Genomic DNA, 13,945 nt, shown 5'->3' on the forward strand with positions numbered 1-13,945 from the left:
AGTTTTGCCAAGTCGAAAGCACAATTTTGACTTATTTCTGTGCAGGCAAAACGATAAAATGACAATCTTAATAAATTTGACAACTATCTCATTATAAAATCAATATGGTTGTTTTTGTTCTTGAGGCTCAATCACGACTGGACTGTTAATTCGACCGTCAACAACTGAGGAAGATATGGATTAGGAGCAGAATTAGGCAATTCAGCCCTTTGAGTCTGCTCCACCATTCAATCAGATCATGGCTGATCTTTTCCTAGTCTCAAATCCACCTCCCTCCCCACATCCCTTTAACCTTTTTTAAAATCAGAAATATATCTATCTCCTTCTCGAAACCATTTAATGACTCAGACTCCACCGTACAATGGGTAGCGAGTTCCACAAATTCACAACCCTCTGCGAGAAGTAGTTCCTCCTCATCTCTCAGTTCTAAATCTACTGCCTCTCGACTCATATCTGTGACATCTCGTTCTCGACTGCACCACAAGGAGGAACATTTGGTCTACCTTTACATTATCAATTCCTTTTAATATTTTATATACCCTGAACAGACACCATCCTTCCTGCACCCACCCAACTCCCCCCCCCCCACCACCTGAACTACCCTGTTCCACCCTCCCAATATAGGTTTAACATCACTGCAGGGTGATCACCCTGTGTTCGCACTGTCAGGGGCTCAAAATACAAGGCAGGAGAGTGATGATCACTCGCTGTGAGGTTAACTCTAGTGTTCCTCAGTTTATGCCAAAGTCTGATTCCTGTCGTTTTGCTGACAGTGTGCTCACACCCATCCTCTCCATTGGACTGTGCCCAGGGAGTCGGGGGTGGGGGGAGCAAAGGGCAACAGGAGATGGGGTACAGGCAGGTCCGCTGTGAAGATTAACGTGACAGAGGACTCACGTGTATCAGGTGTAACATGTTTTAACAGGAAACTTTGGGCTTTTCTATTTCCGCTAGCTGCACATAGCGACCCCCCCAACCACTCCTTGGTGGCAGGTCCCAGGTTGGCCTCCAGTGCTTCCTCTTCCCTGACGGTGCCCGTAGGGCACTGAAGACTCCATGGAACTGAAGGGAAGCTGGAGTGAGCTCCAGAGTCGACTGAGTCATCTGGTTCTGCCAGTCCTGGCTAACTCAGTGGACAGATGCCCTTAAGTATGTGAATTTCTTCCATTTTGCGAACATGCCCGAGCCAATGAAGCCACCTTTCTTTAATGAGTGCAAACAAACATAGGAACTCTCCCTTTAGGAGGCATTTCATTTCCAGACTCGTGAAACAGATTGCTTCGGTGCTTTTAAGAATAAATGGATGACTGTACCATACAACCCGATTTCTTCCTTGGCTCAGCTTGTCAGATTTTCACATGGTGAAATCATGCAGCACTTTGTTGATGATTTAGCTGTCATCAAAATGCCTATAATTAATCTTGTTCATGTTTTTGAATGATTTAAAGTGTGGAAAATATGTTTTTAAGTTTAAATGTTATCGGTAGCAGTTCTACTCAGTTTACATTATGAAAAATAAGGGGTGCAGTTCCCCTAAAAAATGTTGCATCATGTGCTCCGGCAAGCAATGTTGATCGATTTCCAAGGGTGCGTTTGTGCAATCCAGATCACAATCCACCCACACTTAGAAATTATTTTGGTGGAGTGCGAGTTTTGAAGCAGCATTGGGGGAAGGGCGGGGCAGGACCTAAACACTCCAACAAGCTTGGATACACAGAGATCGGGGTGCCCATTTTAAAGGATCCCAAAGTGACAGTAAAGGTACCCTCCATCCACCATTGCCAGCTTTGGGGTTTCCGTGCTCCCTCTCCATTACTGGCATTGGGGCCCTCCCAATGGATCTCATGCCAGGCTCCTACCCGCAATCACTGGTGCCAGCGCCGCCACCCCCAGGTGAGTGAGACCCCACTATGGGATCGCCAAATGCCCCCCCTTCATGCCCTGCCTTTTCGGGACCTGCTCCTTGGCAATGCCAACCTGGCACAGTCCTGGCATCCTGTCACATTCAGGCTGCCAGGGGGCACTGCCATGGCAATGCCATGCCACATCCCTGATTACCCAGGGGCTGCAATATCCTCCGACATGCTCATCATGTCTAGTCTCCCGCAGTGGAGATCAGTCGTGAATTGCGCCAGCGCTGCGCCATGGGTGAATTCCAGGAGCCAGGCTTCCAACAGTTAAACGAGCACATAAATATGCTAATAGGTCAGCTGGAGTGGTCGGGAACATTGGTCATTGTTCGGGGCCCGACGTAAATCCCTTTTCGGGCCTCTCCCGATATTCTCCTCACAGAGTGGCATTTGCGCCGAGCTCAATGCAGTCGGATTTCATTGTTTTGTCTTAATTTTCCAAGTTAACTGAGAGAAAATATAAGATAGATGTCACAGAGAGGATGATTTCATGACTACAAAGGAAGTTGAAGCGTGGACAGATTTGACAGGTCGAGTGCAACTGACACCAGTTTGCATCTGGCGCGTGTTGGTCGAAATCACAGCAAGCTGGTTTCCAGCAAATTTCAGCATTCAATTCATTTACACAATTATCCTTAACATTCTGAGTAGCTTTGTCCTTGAATTTGGAGATCTATGGGGTCATGGTCATAAATTCTTTCAACCTTTAAAATGTCGTTAAAAAAATTAATTGTAAAGGAGGGAGAGAGAGATGGCCGAAAATATTAATTGAAAGCAAACTCAAAACAGAGACATGGGTCTGGACTTTATGTGTGTGCCCTGGCAGGTATGCTTCCCAATTTGCGAGGGAGGGACACATAAAATAGGGTGGCCACCCATACCATCACCTTTGCAACCATCCCCAAACTGTCCCTTAATACGGGGGGAGGGGGCTGGTGGGCAGGACGTTCATCATATTTAAATGAATAATTTAAGGGTCAAATTAGGAAATTGACCCCGATAATATGCCACCCATGCCATTAAATAGAACATAGAACATAGAACGATACAGCGCAGTACAGGCCCTTCGGCCCTCAATGTTGCACCGACATGGAAAAAAACTAAAGGCCATCTAACCTACACTATGCCCTTATCATCCATATGCTTATCCAATAAACTTTTAAATGCCCTCAATGTTGGCGAGTTCACTACTGTTGCAGGTAGGGCATTCCACGGCCTCACCACTCTTTGCGTAAAAAACCCACCTCTGACCTCTGTCCTATATCTATTACCCCTCAATTTAAGGCTATGTCCCCTCGTGATAGCCACCTCCATCCGCGTGAGAAGGCTCTCGCTGTCCACCCTATCTAACCCTCTGATCATTTTGTATACCTCTATTAGGTCACCTCTTAACCTTCTTCTCTCTAACGAAAACAACCTCAAGTCCATCAGCCTTTCCTCATAAGATTTTCCCTCCATACCAGGCAACATCCTGGTAAATCTCCTCTGCACCCGTTCCAAAGCTTCCACGTCCTTCCTATAATGAGGCGACCAGAAATGTACGCAATACTCCAAATGCGGCCGTACTAGAGTTTTGTACAACTGCAACATGACCTCATGGCTCCGGAACTCAATCCCTCTACCAATAAAGGCCATCACACCATAGGCCTTCTTCACAACCCTATCAACCTGGGTGGCAACTTTCAGGGATCTATGTACATGGACACCGAGATCCCTCTGCTCATCCACACTACCAAGAATTTTACCATTAGCCAAATATTCCGCATTCCTGTTATTCTTTCCAAAGTGAATCACCTCACACTTCTCCACATTAAACTCCATTTGCCACCTCTCAGCCCAGCTCTGCAGCTTATCTATGTCCCTCTGTAACCTGCAACATCCTTCCGCACTGTCTACAACTCCACCGACTTTAGTGTCGTCTGCAAATTTACTTACCCATCTTTCTGCTCCCTCCTCTAGGTCATTTATAAAAATGACAAACAGCAACGGCCCCAGAACAGATCCTTGTGGTACGCCACTCGTAACTGAACTCCATTCTGAACATTTCCCATCAACCACCACTCTCTGTCTTCTTTCAACTAGCCAATTTCTGATCCACATCTCTAAATCACCCTCAATCCCCAGCCTCCGTATTTTCTGCAATAGCCGACCGTGGGGAACCTTATCAAACGCTTTACTGAAATCCATATACACCACATCAACTGCTTTACCCTCGTCCACCTGTTCAGTCACCTTCTCAAAGAACTCGATAAGGTTTGTGAGGCATGACCTACCCTTCACAAAACCATGCTGACTATCCCTAATCATATTATTCCTATCTAGATGATTATAAATCGTATCTTTTATAATCCTCTCCAAGACTTTACCCACCACAGACGTTAGGCTCACCGGCCTATAGTTACCGGGGTTATCTCTACTCCCCTTCTTGAACAAAGGGACCACATTTGCTATCCTCCAGTCCTCTGCCACTATTCCTGTAGCCAATGATGACCTAAAAATCAAAGCCAAAGGCTCAGCAATCTCTTCCCTGGCTTCCCAGAGAATCCTAGGATAAATCCCATCAGGCCCCGGGGACTTATCTATTTTCACCTTGTCCAGAATTGCCAACACTTCTTCCCTACTCACCTCAATGCCATCTATTCTAATAGCCTGGGTCTCAGCATTCTCCTCCTCAATATTATCTTTTTCCTGAGTGAATACTGACAAAAAGTATTCATTTAGTATCTCGCTTATCTCCTCAGCCTCCACACACAACTTCCCACCACTGTCCTTGACTGGCCCTACTCTTACCCTAGTCATTCTTTTATTCCTGACATACCTATAGAAAGCTTTTGGGTTTTCCTTGATCCTACCTGCCAAAGACTTCTCATGTCCCCTCCTTGCTCGTCTTAGCTCTCTCTTTAAATGTTTGAGGTGGCCAGCAGGGTGGATGAGGCAAGCTCGATTTGTTTAACTTAACAGTCTAAAGGGTGCAGAAAGGAGGGAGTCCTCGTGTTTTGGGGGCTACCATTTGCCAATCATGAGATGGAGCCTCCCTTGTGTCAAACGACCTCCTTCCATCCCATGCTCTTTTCCTCAAAAACACACATTCCCCTGTTTCCCTCACCTCTGCCCCTTTCCCTAACCTATCCAAACCCTCCTGGTGCAAGAACCTGGACGCACCTGCTCCAGGGATAATTGTTTGCTTCTGCAGTCCCAGCAGCACCCACAGGCACCTTTCCGGAACTTTGGGGACTGATTAGCCAGCAATTTCAGAGGGCAGGACTTGCAACCATCTTCATACTAAGCCATGAATGCAGTTCTTCATGGCTACGGGTCTGTGTGGCATGGAGCAAGGAGCGTCCTCGCCGATGTGGTGTCCAGTTGGGGCATCCATGCCATCTGCCTGTATTACCCAGCCCTTGTAATGGGATCTGTGAGCACATGGTGGAGTGATACAACACCTGACTTCTTCGTGGAAGGTTGGAGAAATGGAGGTGCTTTTGCCTGCGATCGGTGAAAGGAGCATCATGAAACTGAGTAGTGGTGTTTGATCAGAAAGTGGTACACTTTGATCGGACCGGGTAAATGGGCCAAGATTGCATGGCTCTTGTGTTACCTATCAACATGTTGCACATTTACTGCTCTGCTCTTGACAAGCTACCATATCGCCATTTAGCTTTTTTATATCGTGATATGCATAATTGAATAGTTCAGCAGGACCACATTCATTCAGAATTATACAACTGAAAACCTTGACATACTCTCGTCTCCCAAAAGCTTCAACCAGCTTTAATTATGGCATGAATGGAGAGAAAAGTGTTGGCAGTGAATCTGGCATACTGATGTCCGTCCCCAGATTTTCCATCATGCATGGTCATGACATTTACTTAATGAGTCATACCAGTTACATTTCTAAGGTTATCAATTTCCTCTTACTTTTGAATAATATTAAAAACGTGCTGTGGATCTCCATTTTGAATGTGATAGACGATTGGGTCCCTCTCACGGTCAGTTGCCTAAAACATATAGAAAAGGAAGCATAGTTATAATACAGCAATTAAAGGTAGTGAAGTACAATGTATCAATCTAAGGATCCTAATGCATTTTAATTGGACTTTCTCACGCTTGCAGTAAATACCTGCATGTTTCAGGCTCATGCTAATAGCTGTAATAATGTCATAAGAGTTTTACAGCACAGAAAGAGGCTATTTGGCCCATCATGTCTGTGCTGGCCATCAAGCAGTTATCTACCTAAATCCTATTTTCCAGCGCTTGCTCCGTAGCCCTGTGTGCTATGGCATTTCAACTGCTCACCGAAATGTTTCTCAAATGTTGGAAGCGCCTCCACCACAGATTCAGCCAGTGAGTTCCAGATTCCCACCACCGCTTTGCCTAAAATCCCCCCTAAATCCCCCACCCCTGACTTCCGGTGGTGGCTACGAAGGAGTAAGTCGCACATTTGGTGGCTCCCGCTCGGTTCGGACTTTTGGACCTTTTCCCTCGATTTTCTACTGGATCTGAACTGTAAAATTGAAGACAGAGGCAATTGTGTACTGAATTACCACATCGGTGCATGGAGAGGACTAGAAGTGCCTGTAAAGGCTGAAACAGAAAGGCAGAGAAGGCTTGGGCTGAAGCTGTAGCGGGAGACAGCATGGCGGAGAATCGGACCTCTGGTGTATCGACCCAGCGGTCAACGAGGCAGCTGATGCAAGTTATTCAGGAAGGCTTTGCTAAGCAGAAAGGGGACTGCTTGGACCCGATAAAAGAGTCGATTGAGCGGTTGGAGCTTAGATTGGACGCCCAAGATCGGGCGATCCAGAAAGTGGAGAAGGCGCTGGCTGAGCAGGAAGAACATCAAACTGCGTTGGGATTGGAGGTGGGGATGCTGAGAAGCCAGCAGAAGGAGCTCCTGGAGAAGGTAGAGGACCTAGAGAATAGGTCCCGCTGGCAGAACTTGAGAATCGTTGGGCTCCCGGAGGGGTCCGAAGGAGCGGACGCTGAGGCATACATCGCAGATATGTTTGAGAAGCTGGTGGAGGATGGGGCATTATTCCAAACCTTGGAGGTGGACAGAGCTCAAAGAGCACTCGCGAGGAAGCCGCGAACGGGAGACCCCCCCCCCACCGAGGGCAATGGTGGTGAGATTCCACAGGTACTTAGATAAGGAGCGCATTCTACAGTGGGCCAAGCAGACACGGAGCTGTAAGTGGTACAATAGTATCCTGCGGATCTACCAAGACCTGAGTGTGGAGGTGGCCAGAATACCATGCTTCAGGTCGATCGTTTTTAAGAAAAAGGTGAAGTTCGGACTATTGTATTCTGCCCGTCGCTGGGTCACGTTGAAGAACAGCACTTTTATTTTGAGTCGCCTGAGGACGCGCTGGACTTCGTGAAAAGGAAAGGACTGGGCCGGGATTCTCCCCTACCCGGCGGGGCGGGGGGTCCCGGCGGGATGGAGTGGCGTGAACCACTCCGGCGTCGGGCCGCTCCAATGGTGTGGATTTCTCCGCACCTTTAGGGGCCAAGCCCTAACCTTGAGGGGCCAGGCCCGCGCCGGAATGGTTGGCCTTTGGCGCCACACAAGCCGGGGCCGAAGGGACTTCGCCGGCCGGCGGACGTTCGCGCATGCGCCGGAGTGTCAGCGGCTGCTGACGTCATCCCCACGCATGCGCAGGGGAGGGGGTCACTTCCGCGTCCGCCATCGTGTAGCCTATGGCCAACACGGAAGGAAAAGAGTGCCCCCACGGCACAGGCCCGCCTGCTGATCGGTGGGCCCCGATCACGGGCCAGGCCACCGTGGGGGCATCCCCGGGGCCAGATCATCCCGCCCCCCCCCCCCAGGACCCCGGAGCCCGCCCGCACCGCCTGGTCCCGCTGGTAAGGTAGGTGGTTTGATGATTCCCGCCGGCGGGACAGGCATGACAGCAACTTCGGCCCATCGCGGGCCGGAGAATCGCCGGGGGTGGGCCCGCCGACCGGCGCGACGCGATTCCCGGCCTTGCTGAATCTCTGGTGCTGGAGACTTCGGGAGATGGCGGAGGCGGCATTCACGTGGCCCCCCAGCGATTCTCCGACCCGGCGGGGGGGTCGGAGAATCCAGCCCCAGGTGCTGGACTGAGAACTTTTGAACTTTGCTGCTAGATTCATGTTTTTTTTTTCTTTTTGTTTCTCTGCTCTTTTAAAAAAAAGTTTCTCGATTTTCATTTTGTGGAAGCTGTTTGTAATGCCTTCTGTAGTGATTTGGGACCAGTGACAGAGCTGAGTGAGTTCAGGTTTTCATTTGCATTGTTGGGGGATGGAGGTGTGCTTGTTTAGATTTTGGTGTTTTTCTGTTGGGCAATTGTGTGGGGATTGTTTGATGTTGGAGTATGTTTGTATGAGCATGGCAGGGGGGATAATAGGTGGGAGACTATCCGGCACCAAGCTAGCTGGGTGGGCTATCTCACGGAAGCGCAGTGGATGGTGTGCATATGTTCGGTTTATCAAAGGGGTTGGGTTACAGAGTGTTGTTACTAGAGGGGGAGGGGGGAAACTGTTCTGCTGACGAGGGAGGGACTTGGGCAAAGGGATAGAGAGGAGGTTGGGGGCGGAGGCTACCTGAGGGGGGCCGGTGGAGGTGCGGAGCATGGGCTGGAGGCGGGCCCAAAAAAGGGGATGGCTGATTGGCAAGTGGGGGGGGGGGGCAATGAGCCCCCCAACTAGGCTGATCACCTGGAATGTTCGAGGGTTAAATGGGTCGGTCAAGAGGGCACGTGTATTCGCGCATCTTAGGAGACTGAAGGCGGACGTGGTAATGTTGCAGGAGATGCACCTTAGACTAACTGACCAGATTAGATTGAGGAAAGGCTGGGTCAGTCAGGTCCTTCACTCGGGACTGGATTCAAAGACTAGAGGGGTCGCGATCCTGATCAGTAAGCGGGTGGTGTTTGAGGCGGGTAGAATAATTTTGGATGTGGGAGGTCGGTACATTGTGGTCAGAAGGTAACTGGAGGGGGTGCAGGTGGTATTAGTAAATGTGTATGCGCCAAATTGGGATGATGTGGCGTTTATAAAGAGGATGCTGGGGAAGATTCTGGTCCTGGATTCGCACAGGTTGGTCATGGGAGGGGACTTCAACACAGTTATTGGCCCTGGCTTGGAGCTGTCAAGCTCGAAAACGGGCAGGGTGCCAGCAATGGCAAAGGAACTAAAAGGGTTCATGGATCAGATGGAGGGGTGGATCCATGAAGATTTGGGCAGCCGAGGGTGAAGGAGTTCTCCTTCTACTCACATGTGCATAAAGTGTATTCCCGGATCGATTTCTTCATTTTCAGCAGGGCCTTACTGGCAGGGGTGGTGGACATGGGGTATTTGCCGATCACAATCTCAGACCATGCTCCGCGCTGGGTGACCTTCAGGAACCAGCGCCTGCACTAGGGGTTAGATGTGGGACATTTGGCTAATGAAGGGGTGTGCCAGCGGCTGAGGAAATGTATTCAGAACAACCTGCAGGTCAATGACATGGGGGAATTTCAGCAGCAGTGGTCTGGGAAGCACTGAAGGCAGTGGTCAGAGGGGAGCTGATCTCGATCCGGGCCCATAGGGAGAAGGTGGGCAGGGCAGAGACGGAATGGCTGGTAAAGGAGATACTACAGATCGATAGGAGGTATGTGGAGACCCCCAGAGGCAAGGCTTTTAAGGGAACAGCGGAGGCTTCAGGCGGAGTTCGGCGTGTTAACCACAGGGAGGGCGGTAGAGCAGCTGAGAAAGTGGAGCGATCTATGAGTATGGAGAGAAGGCCAGCAGAATGCTTGCACAGTAGCTTAGAAAGAGGGAGGCAGCCAGGGAGATAGGGAAAGTAAATGACGGAGATAGGAACCTGGTTGGAGATTCAGCAGGGGTGAATAAGGCGTTTAGTGATATCTACAGTAGGCTGTATAGGTCGGAACCCCCGACAAGGCCGGAAGGGATGAGGCATCTTGGGGGGTCTGAATTTCCCAAAGGTGGACGAGGAGCTGGTAGAAGGGCTGGGGGGCCCGATTGGGTTGGAAGAGATAGTGGAGGGTCTGAAGGCTATCGGGAAAGCCCCGGGGCAGGACAGGTACCCAGTGGAGTTTTATAAAAATTTCTCTGGGACATTGGGGCCGGTGTTGATGAGGATGTTCAATGAGGCAAGGGAAAGTGGGGTGCTGCCCCCGACGCTGTTACAGGCAGCGATTTCGCTGATTCTGAAGCGGGACAAGAACCCGGAGCTTTGTGGTTCCTACAGGCCGATACCCTGTTGAATGTGGGCGCCAAACTGCTGGCCAAAACTTTGTCCTCCAGGATTGAGGATTGTGTTATGGGCGTTATTGGGGAGGATCAGTCGGGGTTTGTTCAGGGTAGGCAGTTGGTGGCCAATGTAAGAAGGTTGTTAAATGTGATCACAATGCCCCCGGAAGGTAGGGAGGTGGAGGTAGTGATAGCAATGGATGCAGAAAAGGCTTATGTGGGAGTTACTGGGATGGTTCGGATTTGAGCAGGGCTTTATTGACTGGGTCAGTTTGCTGTATCAGGCTCATGTGGTAAGTGTATGGATGAATAGGACAACATCAGACTATTTTAGACTGCACCGGGGGACGAGACAGGGATGCCCCCTCTCCCCACTGTTGTTCACGCTAGCTATGGAGCTGTTGGCAATTGCTCTGAGAGCCTCAAGGGGCTGGAAGGGGCTGGAAGGGGCTGGTCCGGGGTGGGGGGGGGGGGGGGGGGGGAAGAGGTTGTGGAGCACAGTCTTGCTCTGTGCAGACGACCTGCTTCTGTATGTATCGGATCCATTAGAGGGGATGGAAGAAATCATGAGGATTCTAGGGGAATTTGGCCGGTTTTCAGGGAATAAGCTAAATATGGGGAAAAGTGAGATGTTTACGGTCCAGGCGAGGGAACAGGAGAGGCGATTGGGGGAGCTGCCATTTAGATTAGTAGGGGGAAGCTTTAGGTGTCTAAGCATTGAAGTGGTGTGGGAATGGGACCGGCTGCATAAATTAAATCTGGCCCGGCTAGTAGACCAAATGAAGGACAATTTTCGGAAATGGGACGTGCTTCCGTTGTCATCAGCTAGGAGGGTACAGACGGTGAAGATGACGGTCCTCCCGAGATCCCTGTTCGTGTTTCAATGTCTCTCCAACTTTATTCCGCGGTCCTCTTTTAAGCGAATCAACAAAGTGATCTCAGGCTTTGTTTGGACAGGCAAGACCCCGCGGATTAAGAAGGTAATGCTTGAGCGGAGTCGGGGAGAGGGCGGACTGACACTGCCAAATTTTAGGAACTACTACTGGACGCCGAATATAGCCATGATCAGGAAGTGAATGGTGGGGGAGGGGCCGGCATGGGAGCGTATGGAGGCGGCTTCATGCAAGGGCACCAGTTTGGGGGCGTTGGTAACTGCGCCTCTGCCATTCCCACCGGCACGGTCCTCTACCAGAGTCATGGTGGTGGCGGTCCTGAGAGTCTGGGGGCAATGGAGGAGACATGTGAGAGCAGAGGGAGCATTGGTCTGGTCCCCAATCTGTAATAATCACCAATTTGCCCTGGGAAGTATGGATGGGGGGTTTCGGATATGGCGGAGAGCAGGGATTGTTTATCGAGGGGAGCTTTCTGAGTATGAGGGCGCTGGAGGAGAAGGGTTGGCGAGGGGAAACAAATTAAGGTATCTGCAGGTGCGGGACTTCCTCCGCAAACAGGTGTCAACCTTCCCGCTCCTACCACGAATGGGGATTCAGGACAGGGTAGTTTTCAGAGGGTGGGTAAGAGAAGGGAGCATCTCGGACATTTTGAAGGAACTTATGGGGTCAGAGGAGATGCAGACTGAGGAGCTGAAGTGCAAGTGGGAGTAGGAGCTGGGAGGAGAGATAGAGGATGGTCTATGGGTGGACGCATTGAGTAGAGTCAACCCATCCACAACATGTGCCAGGCTCAGCCTGTTACAATTTAAGGTCGTTCACCGGGCTCACATGACAGTGGCCCGGATGAGCAGATTCTTTGGGGTGGAAGACAGGTTTGCAAAATGTGCGGGAGGACCAGCGAACCATGTCCACATGTTCTGGGCATGTCCGAAGCTTAGGGGATTTTGGTCGTGGTTTGCAGATGTCCACGGTGTTAAAAACAAAGGTGGCGCTGAATCCAGAGGTGGCGATTTTCGGGGTGTCGGAAGACCCGGGAATCCAGGAGGAGAAAGAAGCAGACGTTCTGGCCTTTGCGTCCCTGGTAGCCCAGAGACGGATACTATTAGCTCGGAGGGACTCAAAGCCCCGAAGCCGGAGACCTGGCTATCGGACATGGCTAACTTTCTCTGTTTGGACAAAATCAAGTTCGCCTTGAGAAGGTCACTGTTAGGGTTCACCTGGAGATGGCAACCGTTCGTCGACTTCTTCGTGGAAAATTAATCGTCAGCATAAGGTGGGGGGGGGGGGGTTAGTTTAGCTTATAGAAGGTGGTTAATAAAGATGGGACCTGTAAAGGAGGGAGACGGCTTTTGCACTATGTTTATAGTTTCATGTACATTGTTTATTGTGTTGTTAAATTACCAAACAATACCTCAATAAAATGTTTATTAACAAATCCCCCGCCCCTTAGCTTAAAGTTATGCTCCTTAGTTATTGTCCCCTCAAGTAAGGAGAAAGGTTTCTTCCTATGTACCCTATCTATGTCCTTCACAATTTGTAAATTGTAATCAGGTCTTCCCTCAGCCTTCTGTGCTCTATAAGTAGAACAACCCTGCGTAACCAGCTTCTCTTCATAGCCTAGGCAACATCATGATAAATCTCCTTTGCACACTTTCTAGTGAAATCACTTCCTTCCAATAGTGTGGCAACCAGAACTGCACACAATACTCTAGCTGTGGTGTAACAAGCATTTTATACAACTCTATCATGACCTCCCTGCTCTTATATTGTGTGCCTCGGCTAATAAAGGTGAGTACCCCATGTGCCTTCTTAACCACATTATCTAACTGAGGACCTGCACCCCAAGGTCCCTCTGGTCCTCTGTACTTCCTAGTATCCTACTGTTCATTGTGTATTCCTTGCCTTATTAGTGCAGCCAAATTGCATCTCTTCACACTTTTCAGTGTTAAATTCCATTCACCACTGCGCAGCCTATCTATATTGCCCTCTAATCTAAGGTCTTCCTTGTCGCTATTTACCACAACACCAATTTTTGTGTCATCTGTGAATTTACTGCTCATACCACCCACATTCCCATCTAGATCATTAATGATGGTAAAACTGTTTTATTTTCAATTACAGAATATTCCAGATTATTATCACAAAGACAAGAAAAACAATTAGGGGCTCCTAAGTGTAATTGATTGCATGATTGAACACTGGCTGTTTCTACCATAGAGAGTGGAGTCATCAATCTTCAAAGGAAGCACAATGGACAGTTGCTCACTAGAACTAGAATAAGTGGAGTCACAGTATGTACAGAGGCTGTGAGAAGAATCTGTTTCAGCAGTTTAATGTTGTCACTGGAATAACAAAGAAATTTCACACGTAATAACAAAGCATTTATGGTGCGATTCAACCAAAACTCTTCTCCGTCCAGTTTTGAGCACATTTAGCGGGGTGCATCTCAGCTTCTGCAGTCGAAATCCAGCTTTCTAAGGGCACTTTGCTGGGTTTTTTTGGCCTTGGAAACGAACTGCCTGACCAGGTCATACTTACGTCCTTTCCTGCACTGGCGAGTGCATGAAGACTACATGTGGATCGAGGCGGATCTTTCCACACCCCTCAATGACTCCATCATGGCCTCCGATCCCCCTACTGCGCCCAACACTTACTTCTTCCAATATCCTCAAGCTTCCTCCCTCACTCCACCTCTTATGGGCAGGGCACCCGCCGGCCCCGACTGCGTTTGTGTAGACCAGCACTGATCGGCGCCCAGCTGCAGCCTCCCTGGGGAGTCTACTGGATCCTGGGCAGGTTAGTAGTAATTACATTTCCGACCTACTTTCGGGAGCAGCGTTTGGTCCAGCCCATTTGGGATGGAGTTCTGACTTCGACGTCTCGCAGGATCTCGGTGAATCTTGGGAG

At 49.6% G+C, this 13,945-nt stretch overlaps 1 protein-coding gene across 13 annotated transcripts in view; it reads right to left on the reverse strand.

The window, feature by feature from the left end:
• pcdh15b (protocadherin-related 15b) overlaps positions 1 to 13,945 on the reverse strand; it is a 1,980,039-nt gene that overhangs the window by 466,329 nt on the left and 1,499,765 nt on the right. For all 13 annotated transcript variants that reach the window (XM_038773429.1, XM_038773427.1, XM_038773426.1 and 10 more), the window contains one exon: positions 5,829 to 5,908. In XM_038773429.1, coding sequence (XP_038629357.1) covers positions 5,829 to 5,908 — 80 coding nt within the window. The remainder of the gene's footprint in view (positions 1 to 5,828; positions 5,909 to 13,945) is intronic.

This window comes from Scyliorhinus canicula, chromosome 16 (assembly GCF_902713615.1).
Source record: "Scyliorhinus canicula chromosome 16, sScyCan1.1, whole genome shotgun sequence".
NCBI lineage: Eukaryota > Metazoa > Chordata > Chondrichthyes > Carcharhiniformes > Scyliorhinidae > Scyliorhinus > Scyliorhinus canicula.